At 40.2% G+C, this 22,750-nt stretch overlaps 1 protein-coding gene across 2 annotated transcripts in view; it reads left to right on the forward strand.

The window, feature by feature from the left end:
• The first annotated feature begins 1,602 nt into the window (after nt 1–1,602).
• Nucleotides 1,603–22,750, forward strand: part of quo (quattro) — a 28,455-nt gene continuing 7,307 nt past the window's right edge. Inside the window, exons 1-13 of one of the 2 annotated variants that reach the window (XM_071493409.1) lie at nt 1,603–1,888; nt 11,685–11,882; nt 13,152–14,712; nt 15,741–15,944; nt 16,375–16,498; nt 18,678–18,771; nt 18,933–19,019; nt 19,133–19,249; nt 20,225–20,323; nt 20,406–20,554; nt 21,827–21,965; nt 22,166–22,288; nt 22,482–22,679. In XM_071493409.1, coding sequence (XP_071349510.1) covers nt 1,886–1,888; nt 11,685–11,882; nt 13,152–14,712; nt 15,741–15,944; nt 16,375–16,498; nt 18,678–18,771; nt 18,933–19,019; nt 19,133–19,249; nt 20,225–20,323; nt 20,406–20,554; nt 21,827–21,965; nt 22,166–22,288; nt 22,482–22,679 — 3,096 coding nt within the window. In that variant the 5' untranslated portion in view covers nt 1,603–1,885. The remainder of the gene's footprint in view (nt 1,889–11,684; nt 11,883–13,151; nt 14,713–15,740; nt 15,945–16,374; nt 16,499–18,677; nt 18,772–18,932; nt 19,020–19,132; nt 19,250–20,224; nt 20,324–20,405; nt 20,555–21,826; nt 21,966–22,165; nt 22,289–22,481; nt 22,680–22,750) is intronic. The other variant, XM_071493410.1, reaches the window with a different exon arrangement.

The raw sequence follows: 22,750 nt of genomic DNA on the forward strand, positions 1-22,750 counted from the left end.
ATAACATGATGAAATGTCAGTGTGTCGACAGCTTGTTTCCACTGCCAGCTGATACAAGTTAAAGCCCAAATATCACTTTTAAGTAGATTGTTGGATTAGTATGAGCTGACAAATCTGGCTTCAATACACCCTCTTCTCTCTTGCTTTTAGTTTTTGTGTAAAAGGCTAAGAAGATCCCAAATATTGGGCAGCAGAGAGACAAGAGAGGTCAAAGACCAAAGCAGAGGCTTCCTGGAGTACCTGCTGTTTTTCTTACTGTTCTCTTAATCCCTTCTGAAAACAAATGTCCACTAAAGACACAACTTGTGATCCTTTGTCAAGATACTAAGAGGGAAGGAAAAGAAAGGAAATGATAGAGAGGGTGAGAATGACACAAAGAGGAGAAACAGGGGAATGGAGAAGTGTACCACATGTGAAAAATGTCACCTACATATTTTTGTGGTTTAGGGTGAAAGACAAATTAGCATGGCTCTCTTGCCGTGAAAGAAAAACATCTGAGGAATGTTCAAGAGACTGCAGTTTCTGCAGAGTGGGAAACCGCAGATACTGAGAGTGTTAGAGCAGGAGGCTTACAGTTTATATTTCCAGCTGCAACTTCACCTGCTGAATAAAACTTTGGATTAAAAGAAAGATATTCTGCCTTTCTCTTAATGAAGAGATGGACTCTCGTGCAGTTTCAGGAATTTGAATGAAGAAACAGACAGAGGTTGAGGCCGCTTGTCTAAACCACCTCGCTCACGCTCATTCTCTGGCCTTCAGCCGACAGAAATAAACGGCGGCCTGTCAATGTTTTCTCTGAAGGAATTTCTCAGGGATGAACCTTGCTTCTTTCCGCAGCACGTCTTGAGTTTCGTGCTCTATACATCTTCTAACTCCAGATGTAAAATGTAGTCCAGAGGGTGTAACCCTACATTCCTCTGGCCTAATGTGGAGGTATAGCAGCACCCCTCTCATGCCTGCTGCTTGGCTTGGACCTCTGCAGGGAAGCCCTTCCGCTTTGATATGAGTCAAAGACTGGGCAGTCTGCCGGAAGACAATTGCTGAAGAGAGGAAATGAGAAAGCCTGGAGCAGACAGTGGAAGTCTACAAGGGATAGGAGAGAGGAGAAAGACTGACTTAGCCTTCCAAAAGCTCCCAGTGATTAAAATAGAAAGAAAGGGGCCACAAACGAGGGGCTGGATTTCTCCAGCTCTCTGATGCCGGGCCAAAGGAGTGTGTATGCATCCATGCGCATGTGTGTGTTTACGTGCATGACAAAGTAGGATGTGGGAATGTTTGAAGTCTTACCTTAGATAGAGTAACACACACACATTCAGTGAGTGTGTCTGCACAGGCTGGCGTGCTTTTGTGTATCCATTTGTGGAATACTGTGATTGTGGGTGTGGTTGGGTGTGTGATAAAGCCTGTGTGTCTGAGAGAGAGAGAGCGAAGTAACTCTGAAAAGCCTTGAGGGGGATTTCCTCTGAAAGGGAAAGCTTTTCTCCTCCCCCTCTCAGACACTCTTGCCTTCCCTCCTTCTCTCTCTCTCTCTCTCTCTCTCTATCTCTCTCTCTCTCCCTCCCTCTCTCAACCCCAAACACTCAGAGTAGCCAGAGAACCGAAAGAGAAGTGAAAGAGGAGGATCAACAGGCAGCTGGACAATTTGCCTCTTCCTGTGTCGCACACTCAGACTTGTGGAAAGCCCATGAAGAATGGATATGACTTTGGTTACTCTTCGGTCAACACAACTCACTGTCATGTGGATGTACTTCAGTGGACTTTTGTTGTTGATGCACTAAACATGGCAAGTCTCTCAGCATGGCACCCAGGGAGGCTGTCTGCAGAGGATTATCAGCAACAAAAATGAAAAAACTTTGTGCGTTGTAGAGGAGAAACTCCTACCAAGATGGTAACGTAACATCAGGTTTTACTCCTGGTTGTCGTTCTTGTCTGCTGTTACTTTCTGGCTGAAGAGTTTAAGTGCTCCACTGACCCACTAACTGGGAGCATGAGTTTCTGACTTTGTTTCTCTCTGTGGCTTTGGCAGTCATGTGTCACTCAAGTTTTGAAAGCGTCATAAACCCAGTTCAGACACAGAGAAAACATAACAGAAATGTATTTCAAATTTTTCTTTCAGCTGCACAATATTGTGCACAGCATTAATGCATTTTTCTTTGTCCTCTTTTTATGAAACCTTGTCTTTGTGACATACAAAGGCAGCACAAAGCTAATGTCACTGCACTCTCCAAACCTTTTTGTTATCCTGAGCACAGTTGGTGGGACTGTTTCACAACCACAGCCCACAGCATCTCAAGCTTTTGAAGTGTGTGCACGCTGAAAAAAAGAGTGACAGAGAGAGGCACATTGTCTTTTGTTTTGCTTCATGAAGTCCTTTGATTAGGGCTTAATTGATGCAGATGGCAGACATACTTCAGTGAGTGGAGAGTGTTTTGGTGTATAAATTATTTGACTACTTTGCATGTGCACATAATGGAATTCTCCAGTTCACTGTTGCGGCTCTTTAAAAAGTTCAAACTGCAGGGCTTTAATGACTGGAGAGGAACTGGTCTAATCCTAGTCACAACAGAAACTAATTAATGACAGTGAGTGAGCCACAAGATGGGAACATGTTCGACTCTGAGGACGTGTTCAAGGGAGGATGTGGCGTCTTTGAAATTGTGAAATAAATGCAGATGAAGATAATAATGATGCATGTTTAGCGTACACTTCCAAGGCTAGAGGCACAACTTTTTAGGTAAACTGACATCTATTCATTGAATCTCCACAATGTTCACATTTCCATTTATTCGTTGTACCTTTCTTCTTTATATGGAAAGCAGTCAGTCCCGTAATATGTGTCCAAGCGTGCCAGATAAATGATGGCTTTACAGGGAGCAGGAAGGAAGGATGTTTAAAGAAGTCCAGACTTGGCTGCTCATCATGGCCACCACTGCACTCTGTCCTCCCTTCATATCCACTGTAGCACTTGTTTGACCAGCTTTTACGGCCCTAACTGTTTGTTTTACTTATTGCATGACTGATGCTGTCCTCCGTTACTGCCCTCCAACTTACTGTCATCATCCTGCAGAGTCTAAATCATTAGATTACTGAGCTGTGCGTGACTAGGGGTTTCTATCTTGGGTAAACACTGAACAATAATACAAAACCCAGAGCACTAGCATGCTGATGTGGACTGTATTTGCATTTAGTTACTGTGTGACAGGAGCAACCAAGAGTCATTCATTCACCAGCAAGGTCAAGCACTTTCTTCTTAGGACCTCACAACAACACGTGTTTTTTTTTTTTTCATTCAGTGTACAGTGAACATGGTGATCTGGTGCATGACAGATACTATGTGCAGTGTTAGTGTCTGTTGAAGTATTCAAACTTTATTCAAAGTTCATGCAAAGTCTGTGTGAGAGTTGCTCTTGTGTTTTGTGTTCTTGTCTTGCCAAAACATGTTTTGCATGAGCTTTGCAGGTCACTTTAACTAATTCTCCCAAAATGGTAAAGATGGTTAAACTGTCATTAGCAAAGTTCATTTCTTAGATTGTGCTTCTCTTAATCCAAAGCAATGAGACAGACCTTTTTTAAGCAGTATTGTTTTTTGTGCTACTTCGGGGCAGCAAGCCAGAAACTGAAGATTAACATATTATCACCTTTTTACACATAAAGCAGACACAGAGTAACATTAGCATACACTCAGTGTCATGTTTGTGTCCACCTGACAAATTTAAGTCCAATATTTACCAAGCTTTTAGCTGACTTCTAAAAACTCAATGCTGGCTGCATCTGTGATTGTTGCCAATGAGAGTGATGAGACTGAACCAAAACCAAAACAATCAGCTGAAAGATGCTAAAATGTTCCAGCTGAGGGAAACTGCAGAATCAAGTGATAACTCTTTGTAAGTTTTTCCATGACAGGCGACCCTATTTCACATGCACGTGTTCATGTAATAAAAATAGAAATATTGCCTATAGCATCTTTAAGTCTGGAGCTAACGGACAGCAACAGTCACAGGCTGTTACAGAATATAACATACCTGCTTCATACATTATAGGGTCACAGCTGTATGCCTCTCTCTCTCTATAAGAATCCTGGGATAGTCATCAGTAGCTCCCTCCCCTGCCTCTAACAAGTCATCACATCTTTACAATGCTTTCATCTGTGCTCCAGTCTGGCAGACAGCTAATACTTCATGCCCATTGCATTGCTTCACTTGCTGTGATTTTGCCAGATCCCTACGGAGGCAGACTGGGAAAATCTAAACAATAAACTGATGTGATTTATGGCGAAAATATGAATAATTGCAGACATCTGCCTTGTGTAGCTGTATGGGCCGAATTATTTCTAATTTGCTTAAGTCCCTGAGTCAAGGTTCTGAGAGTTGTCATGGAGCTGTGATCTGTATTTTCACTGTGTTTATTATCTATGTATCACAAAAAGTGGGTCAAAGTCAACAGAGGCTGTGCAGTGTATTTTCAAAACAGACACATTGCCAAGTGTTCAGGGGAAAATGTCTGTGCAGCTATAGGCTGTGTGTAAGTCTGTTTTCAGAGTGCATTGTCTCTAGAAACTCAGTGACTGCAGCACTGTTCATTTCCTTCCCGGACTCAGTTTGAATGTTGCTGTTGTTGTGGCCTCCTCTGGTGCCTTTTTATGGGAGGAGAACAGTTGTATTTTAGTTACTTCAGTGGTCATGACACACCATTCTGCAGTCACAAGAATAGGTTGGTGCTTGCACACATTTAAAACCAGCTGAACAACTTCAATCAAATCTGTAGAGGAGAGCATGAGGTGGCATTGCGACATTGTCACCCAGGGTGCACAATGATTAAACCTTCCAATGTCAATATGTTTGTGATATGGGCTAAAAATTAATTTCTCTCTCTTGCATTTTTCCAAATGTAGACTGCTCATGCTCTGTTTGGAGCTGTGCACTTGTTTGGACTACTAGAAAATGTTGCATGGCTCAGAACGGAGAGCAACAGATGTCAGTGTTTAGTTCACTCCTTATAAACACACTTGCATGCTTACCAACTAACAAATGCCGTGTGATACGGTTTAATGGATTTCACAATGCCTTCCTTGTATTTTTAATGTTCTTCAATTTCTTGGCCATTTTAACATTATGAGTTGAACAATGCGAGCTATTATGGTGTGCGCTCTTCAAAAACAAAGCATTTAGAAGTGTATTCCTGATAGTTTGCCAGATTGGAAGCTTTGAGAAATGAACTTTGTTTTGTCACATTAAATGAGAGCGGGTTATTATAAATCAGTCATGGACACATTCCACAAAAAAAGTCTGTGAACTTTTGTAAACATTTGAAATGTCTAATGCTTGTTTTTAATGTGCATTTGGACAGTTCATCTTTCATTTAAGTGTTTTTGTGGCATACGTGCATCGAACCCTGTACATAAACTCCTGTATTTCTTTACCAATCCCCTGATTGGTAAGTACTAGGCAATTCCTTTAACTTTACACATGTCTGATCCTGTAGTGAATTTAAAAATATGCTGACCTAGCATATGAGGAAAGAAGAACATTATTGCTTTGTTTAGAGTTTCACAGCATCCAAAAAAAACCTCAGATCAGAGAACGATGCTGACATAATTTTTAAAGCACTGCGTTTAAATTTTACATTTCATAACATGTGGCTGCCGTGAGTGGCAGCTGTGAGTCAGCATCTGTGATCTCAAAAGAGATGAGAGCAGAGATTTATGTTGGATTTACACACACTTGCTTCATTGTTTTACATAGGCAAATATTTCCAGGATGACTGTCTGCAGCAGTGTTGTTCTGAGACTCTCAGGTTAGACGATAGGTTATTACAAGATAGACGTTCATTGTTCATTATTCACAGATTCAGATGACTAAAGACCAAACCAGAAACCTGACACAGGATTTATATTCCCTCTTCACTTTACAAACATAGTTTTAGTTCTTCTGAACAATAAAATGAATGAATAGTAGGACCCCTGCCAGACTAAAGGTCTGTTAGTGAGAACACACCATGTTTACTCCTGGCAGAAGTGACTTTAAGCAACGATGTGGGAGTTTTGTCTCGTAGGGGCCTTTTTTTTTATAGCTTAAAAGGATTTTGAATGGTTTAGCTGAATGGAGTGCCCCTCTGCTGAGTTTAACAAGAGTGGATCTCACACAAAGACGGCACTGTCTCAGCGCCAAACAGGAGATACCGAATGTTTAAGGAGGAAACAGGGGAGAAGATGGGGGGAGTGACTGAGAAACACTGGTTTCATGTTTTTGATTATGATATGACTAAGACTACAACTATGATCATGGTTATGAGGGTGTTGTGTTAAACCAATAACACTACAAAAACATTTATTCTGGCGTTTTAAAAACAAAAGAAAGAGAATTAAAGATGAAATCTATGTATGAGCTTGACTCACTTGAGCTCTCTCGCTCTGTTTCTCTATATTTCCTGTGGTTAGGTGTTCTATCTCGTCAGCCCTCTGTGTCCACGCTGCAATTGTCTTTTGTTATGGCTGAGTTGGTGGTGTGTTGTCTCAGGACACATCTGCATGTCCGTACCTGCAGAATTGAGTCAGTGTTCGGGACTTACTGGCAGGTCTTAATGCAGCTGTCAACTTCTGCTTATAGTTTTGGTTTAGGCTTTGTGTGGCAGTGACAGTCCGTTTGGATTTCAAGAAAATGTGATGGCCAGTCAAGAAAGAGACATAAGCAAATCCTTTCAGCATGTCACATCAAGAGTCGTGTCCATTTAGTTGAGGTTAAGCTTCTTTACCTTCACTAATCTTCTGATTCTTTGTGGCTGATAACGCAGACACACATTGTGCCTCACAAAACTTGACAGTTCGTTTATACCGTGGCTCAGATCTGACTTTCTTTAGCCACAGCCCAAGGCAATACAGAAAAACCTGTAATTACCTGCTTAATACTTTACACTCCCAGCCCTCGCTAAATGGTAGACTAGACAAAGACAGAGCAAACCTTTATAACAGATGCCTGTTGTCCCCACTAGCAATTCAGGTCAAACAATGATCTGAAGCTCTTTCTAGAGTTAAATCACTGGCTTCACTGGACAATAGAGAGGGAATCCCCTTGTCCTGAATGTGTAGAGGTGGTAGAATGAGGTCATCAGCTGGACATCGATCAAGCCTCATAATCTCTGCAGGCCAAGATAAAGGCTCAGGATTTAAGCTCGATTGAACACACCTCGCTGGCTGAATGTGGGAGTAACATACTTTGGAAAAAGAAGTAGCGACTCTGTTTCTGTCAACATAAGGAAAACGAGAGCTAGATTCCATACACGATATACAGTGAAAAATTGTGTTATCATAGTGATGTAGGGAAGTGATTGTGTCTGGGGGCTCACATGGGACTGAACAAATTGCCGTTGACCAGGAGTTTATTGTAGGGGTGGGAAGCTGACGCACTGCGCTGCAGACAAAACAGCAAAGAGACTAAACACTAGAACCAGACACTATAGAATATCCCCTGGATGTCACAATAATGAGTAAAAAATGAAGACTGTCTATTTCCTTATAACCCTTAACAACATGTTTGCTTACATGCAAAAATATGTCATTTAGAAACATTTACATGTTGAGATAGTTAATTAAAACATATTAATCATGTTCTTTGGAAAGTCAAACAGCAAGAAAAGACCAGGAAAGATAAGCACACATATCAGTTTATTCCAACAGAGGGCATGATTTGGCAACATTTTTTCATATGGTGTACCGCTTTATACCCCCAATGAGTGCCCACACCAGCCCTGAATTGCTACTATAAATTGAGAAAGCTGTGATACTGGGAGAAAAAACCAAATATCTGAGGTAACTGAGTTTTCCATATGTGTTTTTAATGTACCAAATGCAGATGCTGAATGTTTTGCCTGTCAGGCATCCTGTATTGTCCAGACAGGTGGTGTTCAATGTTTTTACATATATATTTTTCTAGGGCTAAATCTGCTTGCTCTCTGAACATGTTTTAACCAGCATACATATGGACAAAGGCCAAAAGCACTACTATCATTTACTATCATTTTTCTGTGGTTATCATTCTAATTATGGTTTCAATTAAAGTCAGCGTTTTTAAATGCCAAACCAGCAGCACGCATTCAGGACACAATTTTTGCTTTGTCTCAGAAGAATTCATGCTGAACCTCTCACAGTTCAGGCCTGTTTGGCATGTTGTCTGGCAGTTAGTCAGATGTAATGAGATACAGAAGAACCCTCCCTGCCCTCAGTTCATTTGGCTGGCTAGCCTGTCTGAGCTGGGTCCAGCTGAGCTATGCTAGGTAAAGTCTCAAGAGGCTCTCACTTCATATGAATATCACTAACCAAACCACCCACAGAGAGGACCTCCAGTCTCATGCTTTTAAACTTCTTTGTGTTGAGAGTTTATCCAGGCATTCAGCCTTTGTCAAGTCTTAACAAAAAGAGACTTAATCTCAAATGATTTTGGGGTAATGTTATGATAATAAGTCACTGAAACTTTAGTTGAAGGTTGAATTGCAGTGAAGGACTGATTTAAAAGTTACTTAAGTGTAGACACGCTCTAATAAATGTGTGGAATCAGCAATGAAATCTACATGTATGTGGCACTGCACACATGCCAGGCTGTGCTGAATTAAATAGAACTTTCTCAGAAATTGAATTTATTCGGCCCAGTACAGTAACTTCATAGCACACTGCTTCATCAGAAATGACCTCAGGTTTACAATTAGCTATGAGAAATTCAGTAGAACTGAAGTTTTATGGCAGCAGTCAGCCTAAAACAGCTGTGATGCATTACCATTCGAGGGCCCGCCTCAAAGGTATTCTGTTGTCCATTTCCTAATCTATTGTGACAGATGTGCACAATCAGAAAAAGGAAGCATTCCTTTCTGCTGAGGGCATGCAATGTCTACCAGAGATACAGTGATTCAGAATATTATAAGTAGGCAAATACCAATATTGAATTACATCCAATCTTTGCCTTATTTTGCAGACATCTCAGACACTTAAGACAAAACCTCCTTGTATCCAAATGTACAATACCAAAGATTTAGCTAACTGTGAACACAAAGGTTGAATGGTTTACTGAAATATTTGGAGAACCATGATCAACAGTCGGAATTTTGTGACCTTTGCTCCTAATGTTTGATGTCCAAGTTGCTCACATATGTATCTGTTAGCCAAATGCTTCGCACAGTCCCGGTGCTAACCAGTGTGAGGTCTTTGAAGCTGCTGCACTTGTGTTTACCCTGGGCCAGTCTCTGGTCTTGGTCAGGCCATCAAGCTAAATGAGGAAGGGGATAAAAACAGAGTCCTTTGTGGGGCTGGGAGATTTACACAGCAGGACACTGTGAACTGATAGTATAAATAGCATGCCTGCTGTGGTTAACTTCTAAGACCTGTCCAGATCCAAAATATGTAAGTGTCAAGTCCTTATTCTTAGCTGTCGACACAACATGAATATTATTTTCTTTTTCTTTTCATTGCAAAGAGACATTTATTTGACTATAGGCTACCATATGTAAATAAAAGAACAATTGAACATTTTAGTATATGCTAAGTGAGACAACTAAACTAAACAACCATTGATATAGAAAATGTATCCAAAAAAGACGATACTGCATATTGAATATATTATATACACAAAGGATCCTGTTTATTTAGAACAATGTGGAGTACATTGGTGATTTTTAGCCATACACCAGCATATTACTGCAAAGTAACTGACAATTTGCCACCAACTGACAGGCAAAGCCCGAAAGTCGTTTCACTGTGGCGGCCATATTATACAATCAAATCAAAAGTACAGTGTTTGCAATGCTCAACATTGTGTTAAGATGCTTAGATGTTTTACTAATCTATGTTGACAAGCCTCACATCTCAAAACATCACCACCTCAGTCTTGCTCACAGCTGGGCTGGTTCACCAAAATGATGCTCTTTTTTCATATGTATAGTCTCTGTGTATTTAGCTAGACTTCACCTATAGCTGGTGCCAGTAGCTTATCCAATGCAGATGTTCATAAGTTTACCAAAAGCAGGTTTGTACATGCAGTACACACTAGCACCAGGTGTGACAGAAAATGGTGTCATTTTACACAGTTGCATCTCTATGGGCATTTGTGATGAAACCACATGCTTCTCTGTGTGCTTTCCTCCTCAAGTCACTTTGAATAAGATCAGACGCTGAACCTGGTCTGCTACAAATATACCATCTTAAATGAAGTATATCCTGGCCAGACATGAAACAAGTTGCACATAGTCATGCAGAACAGACTTAATCATCTCCAGATACAGTTGAAAGGCTTTTGATTAGGCTCAGAAATACCCCTCTTGAAATATGAGTTTTTTAAAATTTTCCTCACAGTCCTATGTTGAGTTGATAGTCTTCTTCATCCTGATTTTGGTGAATCTGATCTTTTGCTGCAGGTTCCAGTTTGTTTGAGATGAGATTGCTGTATCACTGATCCAAAATTGTAGTTAAACAGAAAAATATATCACTGTTTCATTTTGTTCCTGATTCTAAAACCAAAAATTCTTTGAGGGAGTCCAAACGAGCACAGTGAGGGGTAAAGGGCCAAGAAAAATATCTGTCCAGTCATTTTGCATTTACAGAGCATTTGTTCTCCTCATATCTTGGCCATGTGGACTTCCTTCGAATAAGTCAGTGCTACAATAAGTCCAAATAGACATTTACCTTTGAAATTCACCACTACTAAGTACTAATTTTCACACATATAGAATCTCACAGTAGAGATCACAGTGAAAAATCATGGCTGACCAGAGCTGGAATGCAAAGACAAGCGCACTGCTTGTCTAAAACTGGCATTAACTACAATTTATCAAAAATATGGGTATTAAAGGTGACACGAACATTAAAAAAGCAGGCAATGTCTGGGCCCCTTTTAGGGTAGTTGGTGTGTTTCCAAAACCACTATGAAATTCGGTGAACCTATTCAAAGGGTATTTTATTTAATTTTTTCAAACTTGCACTTCTCCAACTATGACCAAATGAATTTGAGATGAATTTTCCAGTCATAATAAATTGCTGCCAGGTTGTTTCACCTTTTCATATGCATATTTCCAGTCAAATAAAAAAATGAATGAGGCAGGAAATGATAAATGCAGATGTCCATAAAGTCATGAGATGAAAATGTCTAAAAACACGGATTTCAGTTTGAGGGCAGCTGTGTTAATTATATGACACAATGTAATCTCTAATGAAAGATTTATTTTGCTTAAAATTAAAAATTTGTTTGTTTTGTCTCGTTTGATAAAAATATGCAAATCACACCACTCCTTTATTTATGCACCAACACTGAAGTTCTGTTATGCCATCATTTTCGATCATTAGGTGTAAAGTGTTTTTTAATTTGATTTCTGCAGTTCTACTTACACGGTTTGGTGGAGTTCCTGTGGCTTTGACTGAAAAGCACTTGGTAGTATGAGGTCTGACATTAGACCATTAGATACCAAAATAACAAAAAATAAAATCTTAAATAAGAAAAATGATTTCTCAGACAGGGGCAGTTTGTAATTAAGTAAATTGGGATCATCTACATATGTAGTTCACATATGTAGTTTTGCCTTTTTTAATGTTTTGTATTCTTGAGATAGATCCTGGAGAAAACTTAAGCTAGAGTTACACAGGATATCTTTTATCCATTGGGACTTTACAAACCTCATCTCACTGACCTCCATCTCTTCCTGTCCTGTAGAACCCAGAATCTCTGGACTCATCCATCCAGAGCGCCCTCTCGGCTCTCTTCCCACCTTTTGAGGCCACAGCGCCCATCGTCCTCAGTCAGCTGTTTCGCACCATTGAGGAGCGTTACCACGGTGATGCATTGCAGTGCCTGCTAGATTTCCTCATCCCCTCCAAACACCTTTTGGAGAGTGTCCAACAGGCAGCATGCGTGAGTATTACACATCTGCACTTACACACTGGCTCCTCCTCTCTCTCTTAGAGTATACTGCATATGCACACATCTTTTAAACCTCCGTAAGATGTACAAACCGGAATAAACAGCAGTTTCCTCAGAGGCACTTAATGTGTGTCAGGAAATGTAAAGCAGTTATTTATTCAGTTAGATTTAGTAGAAAAGACTGTGCTCTTGAAAGGAGAGTAAAAATAGAACTTAGAATTAAAGATAGAAGGTGGTTGGGATAGAAACAGTGACATTTGTCAGATTTATTAATTTTTTTGGATTAGAAAAGAGGCTTTCAAATTGTGATGCACACCTCCCTAGTGTTTGCAGGAAAGATGTCGGGTAAGGACACTGCCTGAGGTGAATTGCTGCAGTTTTCATCAAAAATCATTGCTACTCCTTATCAGAGTCTTAACTCAGTCACACCTTAACACACAGGCACGGTATATATACTTTTAGATTCATTGTGACACACTTCAGAAATATCACTGTCTCTGATATCAATTGCAAATAAAGATCCATAAACTCTGCCTAGAAATCATAGAAGCACCTCATCATTGCAGAACTCTTAGTTTTGTCAAGTATCAAGGTAATCCAGTATTAAATGTCTGTACAAAACCAGCAACTACTAGCTATACTTTCAATGGTACCAATTTGCAAACAAATTTGGGCAAAAAAAAAAAAAAAAATTTTAAAAATGTAGCCCACAGCATATCTCACCAAGTCCATGGTAGCATTTCCTGTTTAAACCTCCCCAGCCACAAAATTGTAGGAACTGTGATTCCATTTATCTTAAGATGAAGAATAAAAACACATTATTAAAACTAAAAATGTCCCATCAACATATTATATTCTTGGAACACTGACACTCCCTCTATCCTTTCATATACTGCACAGTTTTGGGTGGTGGGAAAAGCAACTGTCTGTGCATTCCATAAATAATGTTTATTTGAAACCATGATGAATTTAAAAGTCACAGATAAGATAGTGTACACTGTTAGGCCAGAGTTTGTATATGCAGTATACACAAACACAGTATATACAAACACAGTATATACAAACTGGTAATAAATTGAATTTAGAAGTATGTTCTGACAAACAATTTACTACAGATGGTTAGGATTAGGACGTAAAAAAAACTACATAGTCATAGGGAAAAAAAATCATCAATGAAACATTGAGAAACCTGCAATAGAACAAGAACAAATTAAAAGAAATTGCGCCATAATGATGCTCAATTTTATAATTTTTTTCTAGGCTGGATACTCTGATGTGGTTTTCCGCTGTGAGGGCTGGCCTCTGTGTCTCCATGACAAAACCGTCATCCAGTTAGCACCTGTAAACCCTTTGCTTCTGCGTCCTGGAGACTTCTATCTACAGGTGGAACCTTTCGGGGACCAAGCAGCTCGGATTGTCCTCAAAAGTCTACTGGAGGAGGAGTGTCGAGAAGTGGAGGAGACCCCCGTGCCTGAAACTTCATACCCCTGCATCTTCACTGAAGACTGGCTGCAGGATGTCAATGAAGGACGCCATGGAACTCCTCTGTCGCGTTGTTTGCTTTGCACAGATCAAGGAGTGATCACATTGCCCTGGGACAAAATAGCTATCCCGGAATTTTTGGACAAGCCTAAGATCATGCCCAGTTATCGAGAAGCTCCTCCTGAGCCCAAACAGATCTTAATTCCCTCCCATTTTAACTCCTCCACCCTACCAATGGAAGCTGCAATTCTTCCTACAAAAGACAGGATGTCAGCATCTTTGAGACCTGTGGATAGTTCTACCAAACTTATCAAAATGGACCATGAAAGAAGAACGCCAAAATCATGTTCCAAACCTTTAATCAAACCTGTGGGTTGGGTATCTCCTAATACCTGGGACAGTTGTAACTATCGAGAGATTGAGGGTGATTATGTAGACCTAGTGGATATAGCCAAAGGGAAGGATAAACAGAGAGACAGCCATCCAAATCCACCCAATTCAGCTCTGTTCAAACCTGTCACACCATCTACATCTGCACCACTTGGGCATAGTGTTCCCTGTGGGCGCACCCTTCAGTTTGCAGAGGAGCCTTGTATGCCATGCAGCCAGAGAAAGCTGGGGCAGGAACTCACTGATCATGACTTGAAGTGTCGGTATAGAGACTCTTACCTGGCAGCACTGAGAAACCCAGTCACTTTTGAGAGGGGGAGTATTGACCTCCTATCTGCCCTGGAGGAGGTTGGACTTTGTGAAGAGGGGGAGTTAACATCCAAGGGTATGTTTGAAGCTCCAAGAGATGAACTTGGAAGCATTTGCAACCACTCTAAAGAGGCTGAGATACGTCATGAACTCTGCCAATACAAACACTGCTGTGAACCAACATCAGAAAACTTTGTGTCTCTCCTTAAAGACAGTCCTACAAGTTCTGAATCTGAAAACCTTATGAAGGAATCACCCACGATTTTAAAATCATCCCCTGGTTTGAGCCATAGTCAGAGAGTTCAGACAAAACTTATTCCCCACCAATTAGGACATAATGCTAGTGTGCATCCAGGATCAGATGTGCTCATGGAGACCCATGATGTCGACATGAAACCACAGCAGAGTGTGGAGGTCGTAAAGCCATCTGGGAAACACAAAGTTAAGCTGAGGTCTCTGTCCACTGTGTCGGAGACACCTACAGGTAGTCCACTTCTCTACAAACTCAACAACAGGAGCCACAGCGATATTTGCCCTGAAACAATCTCCAGTGTAATCCAGTGGAAAAAAGGTGACCTGTTGGATCAGGTGACTCCGAAACTGGAAAGACTGGCTGGAAAGTGTCCGAAAAAAGGCAAGAGTAAGCAAATTAAGAGTGACTCCTCAAACTTCTTTTGTAATACAATATTTCATTCTCTACTGATTTCCTTGGAATTCCCACCCACACAAACATCTATTGCACACAAAGCCATTAATTATGATTTGTTGCTCAATGCTCGAAGGAGCTCCGAACATTCACACCAAACAGACTGATTGAAACTCAGCTGTGACCTTGTGTGCTCTAGGGAACATGCTCCATTGAGGGTCACAGTTCAGAAAGGCTCTTTAGAAAAAGGGTTCAAAGGTCAAAGGTCAGGCTTTATTATGATCTTCCTCCAAGGATTCTCCCACTGCCGTCTGGGTTCTTTGGCAGTATGGCTGCACTCACGTCATTCCCATTACCGAGGGAGTGAACGGAAATAGCATGCTGCACCCAGATGAAAGAGAGGGCCTGATACCACTGGGTAGAAAGACAGAGCAGAGCATTCCTCTAATGTAGAAAGACAGCATAACATGCAAGAAGGGGGTTTTTGTGTGCCCTGCACCCACTGGCATGCACCATCATGCCCTCAGAGGGGCACGATGAGATCTTGACTGGAGACATGCTTGTCATAGACTATTAAAGCAGCAGAGGGTGAGAGAACACAGGCGAGGCTTTGTTGGCTCTAAGGAGAGTTCAGTTAGGATGTCTGAAATCAAAGCCAGGCTTAGTAGCCACTGCAGTGTTTTTTTTTACAGAACCACCATGTCCAATGTTTAAATTGTGTCTGCACACAGCTTAGTAGGGTGGGTCTATGTTGATAAAGAATTATTAAGAGTTATAGCTGAAGAAATGAATGATAACTGTTAGTATGAAAGGGCAAATGTCACTGGACAGAATATAATGGTGGTCATTAAAAAAAAATATATTGTCTTCGAATTCAGTCTGATGTGTTAAACTAAATCAAGTTATGAGAAACAGAATACACATGGACAAATTTTTCCTTGCAATGTACCAGTGAGATTTAAAAATTTTTTTTAGGTTGTCTTTGTTTGTCAGAAATCATGTATATTTGTGTCTACTGACAGACTCCCACTCAAGCAGGTGTGAGACTTCCTCCACCACAGATGGACCTGACTCCAGACTCCACAACTCAAAGACAGAAAAACCATCATCTTCGCAAGTTGAGATTCTTTCTGCAATTTCTGCCACACCTCAGTCTCCACAAACAGAGGAATCCAGTTTCAGAAGCATCAGTGGTCTGCTTGAATTAGGCATTATTTGTTTGCCAGGTACTTTGCACTAATGTGTCTGACATCAGCAATCCCATATTTAAATGTGGTTGGTTATGGAGAGGTTAGTTTAACACGATTTTGCTTTGTATAAAAGCATAGTTTTTTTTAATGTATTCACCCAAATCCCTGAGTCGATACAGATTTCTTCATCTTAAAATATCTTATGTCATTGCATGAAAATGTTATACTAACCAGTCACTAGAACTTATGACACCTCAAGAACAAACATCAAATCATATAGATATTAAGTGTTTTGGATGATTCATAATCCTCATAGTATTTATCAAGCTAAATTTTCTCTACAACATTCAACAAAACTTTCAATGCGTCTTTACTTGTCTTGGTGTAGTAGTGGAATTTTATCTCCTTTCATTTCCTGATAAACAGTTACATGTCACTAACGTTTCTCTGCCCTGCTTGTCCCCAGGCAGCAGGGACAGGACAGGCAGAGCAGTTGTGGAGGTTCATGGCGACAGAAAGGAATGGACTTCCCCTCCTGTATCAGCTCAGAATGTGTGCGAGTTGCTGCTCTACCTACACTCCATACCAAGGTACTGGAAACAATGCTTTATGTTTGTGTTAAAACAGACAAAACTCCTGTAAGTAATAGGCCTTTTTTTAGTCTGAATCATATTTGGAGGAAAGCTTGACCCATTCCCATTATGGGATAGTGATCTCCTCACTGGCCAAGCAGAAATTTGTCATTGTTGGTTTACTGGGGGTGCTCCCAGTGTGGTGGTATTTAATAAGAGGTCTGACCACTAGAGGGAAGCAGAGCATCATTTGAAATCTATTTCTGTTGCCAAAGCAGACTTTGAATATGGCACATTCTCTTGAAAGGTGGACAAAGTAGACAACCCCATTACTTGAGTCTAAGTATAGATACTCATGGTCAAATATTACTCCAATAGAAGTGAGTTATATATAAGACTACATTAACACAACTTGAGTTAAAGTACTGGAGTACTTGATTATAAAAATACTTAAGTATTCAAAAGAACATTTTTTATGTTAGCACATTGTTGTATTGTTCCACATAAACAGAATCTAATGATTTTGAAATGACCGACTGACTGACAGGCTGAAGAACCTGTAGAATAAAAAGCCTGTACATGTCCATAAAAACACCACTGAATCAACAAAAGGTCAGTCAACTACTACAAACTGTCTGTTAAACATTTATTTGGAATAAAAATAAACAAACCTTGACAAACTTTATCAAGTTAAATGGCAAATTTTAGTAAGCAGTAATGAAGTTTGGTCATGCTAATAACAGCAAATATTTAAAACAAAAGGAAAGACCCATGTTATATATATTTTATTATGTTATGTACTGACATTATCCCAAACATTTCTAGCTATTCCCAAACCAGTGAAATAGTGATTTTAATCATGGTAATGCTCCATTTCATTTGGTCGCCTGCCATGATGTCATATTCCCTATGCGCATGATTAGCATCATGGTTAGTTGGTTAGATTAGCAGCCTAAGCTCCCAACTCCTCCCTGATGACCTGTGTCTACCGTACAGTGTCAGCAAAACACTGACTTTAAATGTGAAACTACTTTCAGTGCTTTTAATGGTTATAATCGCCGGATCTGTTTATTTTGGAGAGGAGGAGACCTCTGTAGATAATTCAGCACCAGGTAACAATCTTCTGAACAACTGACACTGATGAAGTCCAAACTGGGAGAAGCTTACGGCTATGGTGGTGAAAACAACAATCCACGCTTCTTCATGATGTCACCCAAAGTGGCAGAAGTTGTGCGTTTAAGATAAGGCTGTGGTGCTCTGGTGAAGAATCCTCTGCTTCATCTTTACCTATGACTGATTTTTCTCCTGTGATGAAAACAGTGTATGGTCTATCACATTTTCAAAATAAAATAAAATTCATTCACTGACTGAAAGCTCTGCTTCACAGTAACGAGTACTTCACAGAAATGTAGTGGAGTCAAAAGTACAATATTTGTCTTTATGAGTGTAGTGGAGTAAAAGTCATAAGTTTCCAAAAAAAATACTCAAGTAAAGTGCTGATACTCAAAAAATATACTTAATTACAGTACTCAAGTAAATGTATTTTGCTACTGTCCACCCCAGTGCTCTTACATCCAAACTAAGAGATCCCTGACACCTCACTTGAATAGTTAATGTTTTACAACTAATACAACAAAAATACTTTATGAATAATTCTGCATCATCAAATGGTGGCTGTAGCTCAGCTCGCAGTAAACATTGACCTGTGTTGACCCTTTGCCAAAACTGTATCACCCTCGGATGTCTTCTAGCCAACACTTTAACTATTATTTGTTTACACTGGGTTTAATTGTGTCTTTGAACTTCAAAAATCCATTCTACCACACAGCTTGGCCTTCCTCTGTCCCCAGTAAAGAGCCCTACCCCAGCAGTCTTTAACCAGGCTGGCTGCCAACTGTCTGGTATGCAGCACCCTGCTAGAATTAGCAGCCATGTCTCATGTGGGTTCACACAACAGTAACCCAAGAAGAGGGCATTAAGAGGGGTGTGTGTGTGACGGTGTTAAAGAAGTGGAATAGGATATGTGAAGAAGTGTTAGTGTGTGAGTGTTTGTACGGATGCCTGAGAGCAATTGAAAAAGATAAGTGATTTGAGAAGTGAAATAAATGAGGCGTGAATTATGTAGCAATCAAATAAAGACCACTGCGGTAAATAAATATGTCCTGATATGCCCTGACATGAATGACTGTTTTCATAGGAAAGATGTTCGAGAACTGGGAATGACTATGGTCATCAATGCCAGGAAAAAGCCTCCTCCGCTTCACCTCTACAAGGCTCTGCTGATGGCCCAGGTTAAAACAAGACATCTGTACACACATGTCAGAGTGAACAATCAAACCTTGCCCTCATCCAGAAAACAAACACATCCTCAGCCAATACTACCTGAGCTAAATCAAACGCATGGCGGTCTTACCCGTTTTTTTGTCTTTGAATTATTGACTACCTGCTGCAGGAGCAAGCTCTTCATGCTGTGCACAGTATTGTGATGCTGATGGATAAAGACACTTGTCCACGCCCTGAAAAACAGCCTGGACTTCAGGTCAGAAAAAAAACAGCTTTCACGTCCTCCTTTAGTCTGTTTTACTTTCTGACTCCAGAGTTGAGCGCTACTTTCCCTTCCTTCCTCACCAAGCCCTTGTCTTTGTCTACCAGATGGACATGGTGACTTCCATGAAAGCCCTAAACAAGACAGTTGAAGCTTCCCAGCTGACATCTGACCTGGGTGGTACCTTTACTTACAGCCATACAGACTGGCTGCAGTTCCATCAGGTACTGAATATTCACTACGTGTCTGCAGAAGCTGTGGTATCACATCCCACAGTCACTTTGATAAACTGTGGAGTTTCCTGTAGATTCAGATGAATTTGCTTTTTATCCACTCACCCTGTCAAAGCCAAATTTCTTACTTCAAAATATTGTGCAAATGTTATCTTTACTGCCCCATCATTCAGTTTGTTAACATTGCATTTACACGCACTCACAGAAAACATTCATAATCTTTGTTGATGTACCACATGTAGCTTTAGCCTTTGAGTGGAGGGAGGATAGGTCATAAGTGGAAAGTGCATTAAACTGAAGGTCAGAGCTAAGCAGCTGAAGTTTGCTATGGGGGGCTCTAAAGGGTTGGTTCATAATTACATAACATATTTCTGCAACAAAAAATATGTTTTTTGACAATTTTCCCCTGCATTTCGTTTGTAAAATAATTTGTCATTTTACATCTTCAGTCTCCTAAATAAAGCTGAGAAAGAAAAGTTATTCTTTTGTTTAACCACTCATGGACATACGTAGGCAAACTGTGATGTAAGTATAGAAGCTAGTAGATGAAGTCTCAATCTAAAAAGGCCAGAAGGCAAAACCACTGATGCAGAAATAGGAAACACTCCTGAGGAACAGCTTTATGCAGTGGCTGTGTGGCCTACAAAGCAGACAGGCAAAAAGTTCTCAGTAATACAGGATGTTAAAGTAGTGGTCAGATCCGAGAAACTGCTGTGACATTGTTCTGTATCTCTGTCATAGCCAGCAGCACACTGAGGGCAGTTTCTTGTGTTTGTAGAGAGCTTCAACTAATAAGCACACCTCAGTACATATGTATGAGGCCTCAGGATGGTGCTGCCTGTGGGGCTCTCTGCAGGCAGCTGATGGCAGACATGCAGTTGCTGTCCTCTACAAAACTCCTGTTTTCATTCAAATCCAAGATATATTTGTTAATCTCCACTAAGTTCTGAACTTAATTCATTTCAGAGACTGGTTTCCTTCATGACTGACCTGCAGGGGGCAGACAGCTTGTTGCAGAAGGCCATCAGGAAAGTGGATGGCAGCAAAAAGATAGACACTGCCCAGGTAAAATGCACACACTCATACTATGATATAATATATTTTTTAATGGATGGGTGCATAAATGGTGACTTTGCATGTGCCACAGGAGGTGCAGCAATGCATTCAAGAACAGAGGGCTTCTATGAAGGAGGTGCTAGAGGACACTCGACTGGTCGGTCTGCAGAGAGAAGGAGGGGCTGTACTGGCCAGGATGAGGCGAGAGGAGTTCAGATTTCCACAGTCTGAAGACTACAGGTATCAGATAATGTTTTAGTCTACTTATGTTCTGCTGATCATAAAAATCAATATAGCATAAACTGAGAAACATTCAGTATCACAACTTATTTAATCCTCGTCCTAATTGGTAGTACATAAGGCCTCCACCAAAGGCTGATTGATTGTTTATTTTTTACTCACATTTTGTACTTCCGAATACAATTTTAAGGCACTTGAACTTCACTCGCTATGGACTTTTTTACTCCCCTATATTTATATAGTTGCTAGTTAGTTTACAAATGAATGGCACTGCACAACCACACAGGTTTTCCTCAATTATTTTGGCAGAGTAGACCTTTAGTCATGTGTGTATTGGGTTGAGCTATGACGGCAATAATACTAAATGTCACCAAATTGGTAGTAAGTACAAGATTGGTGTCCTGCTCTCTACAACAAAACCAACAGGTGTGCGAGGGAGATATGAATCAGGCCTAGTTTGAACTCGCCCACTCAGGCCTGAGAAGAGGTCTAATTAGGCAACATAAGTGAACACACCTGTCTGGGTACACAATGGGTGCGCAGAGGCATTGCAGTTCACCACTGTAATATGATCACTTTATAAAATGTAATGACTTTTTATTGATTTCACTACCAAGCAGTATAATAAGTTGTCCTCCTCAACCAGCCACAATGTCAAAGTTAAAACCTGAAGTTATATTTGAACGCAGCATTTTTTACTGTGGTACAATCTGAACACTTCTTCCACTGCTCTATCAAACAAATGTTTCTGTTTCACAGCTGTGTTTTGAATCACAGTTAAAGCTTTGTTTCAAATCAATGCACAGCAGCAAATGGATAGTCCTCAATTTTAAATTTATGTTTCGAATTGAAAAATGAATTTCAATATTGAAGTAATTACTTATTCTCTAGATACATTGAATGGTATATTGTGATATACACACATCATTTGTACTAGACTTTTTTGTAATTAGAATTAAATAATTAAAATAATAGAATAATATAATTAAAAAGTTTAACAAGGCAGCAAGCATGTGAAGGGTATGAGTAGAGTTATTATGAACTTAATTAACTCATCGCTTAAATAACTTATTCATCTGTTTGGCAAAAAACTGAAACCACAAAGTCAAATCATAATGTCATATACATTTTCTGATGTCATTCTAATTAAAGGGTAGAGTCTCCATAAGACACTTGGAATTACAAATGAAACCTCACAGAGCACTTTGAGTTGGATGTTATTGGTGTCAGAGTTTGTTGTTGTTAGTAATATTTGTCCCTCCTTCCCTGCAGAGATGCTCTGGAGTCAGTAACAAGTCTGTATAACCAGGTGGAGGAGAAGCTCCACATGCTGGTGATGAGATCGAATGAGTCACTGCAGCACCTGGAGTTCCTCTTTAGGCTCAGAGAGATGAAGGCCAAAATCAGCACGGTACTATCAGTTCTTTCAGTCTGTTCACACTAATAAATCAGGAAAATTACTAACTTGGTGTTTTAGACTGGGATATGAAAGTTGGTCAATTTTGTCCAAATTTCCGTTAATGTCATTGTTAAAATGAAAAATGCAATACGAGCCTCATGGTTTGCTAGACTATAAACCAACATTATATAATTCTTCATTGCGTCTTGCAGGCTGGGACTTGGTTCAATACAGAAGGGGAACAAAGACTGATGGACTCTTACACAACAGATAATACCCTGGTGTGCACTGAAAAGGCTTTGCAGCACTTTGAACAGTTTCTCATTCAGTGCAAGGTACTAGTCCAAAGGGATGTGAATATTTATCCTTATTTGGCTCTCTGTTTTTCAGTTCACGTACCAACATTTTTCTCTTGTTCTCCCTAAGCTGAAAATTGAAATATTTAAATGACTGCAGTGATAACAGTAAATAGTAGACTAAGAACTCACAGACAGGGAGTTCCACTTGACATCTCATGGTTTTTCTTAGGAGAAACAACAGTATGCTTTGACCCTGGTGACGGAGGCAGAGGGACTTGTTGGCACCAGTGACTCCAATCCTGCAACAGATATTTTTCGTACACTGGTCAGCACTTTCAAATCCAATACCGATGGTTTTATGTCGCGGGTAGAGAAGAGGCACAAAGAACTGGACACACTGGTGCATGTGTACCGCTTCTGCTATCAGGTTTGTGTTTTTTTTTACTCATTTGACACTTTGTAATTTAAGTCTCTTCTCTTTCTGTCTTCACCTACCCT

The sequence above is a fragment of the Trachinotus anak genome, unplaced genomic scaffold (assembly GCF_046630095.1).
Source record: "Trachinotus anak isolate AG129_WGS33_773 ecotype Australia unplaced genomic scaffold, CSIRO_AGI_Tana_v1 ptg000013l, whole genome shotgun sequence".
Classification (NCBI taxonomy): domain Eukaryota; kingdom Metazoa; phylum Chordata; class Actinopteri; order Carangiformes; family Carangidae; genus Trachinotus; species Trachinotus anak.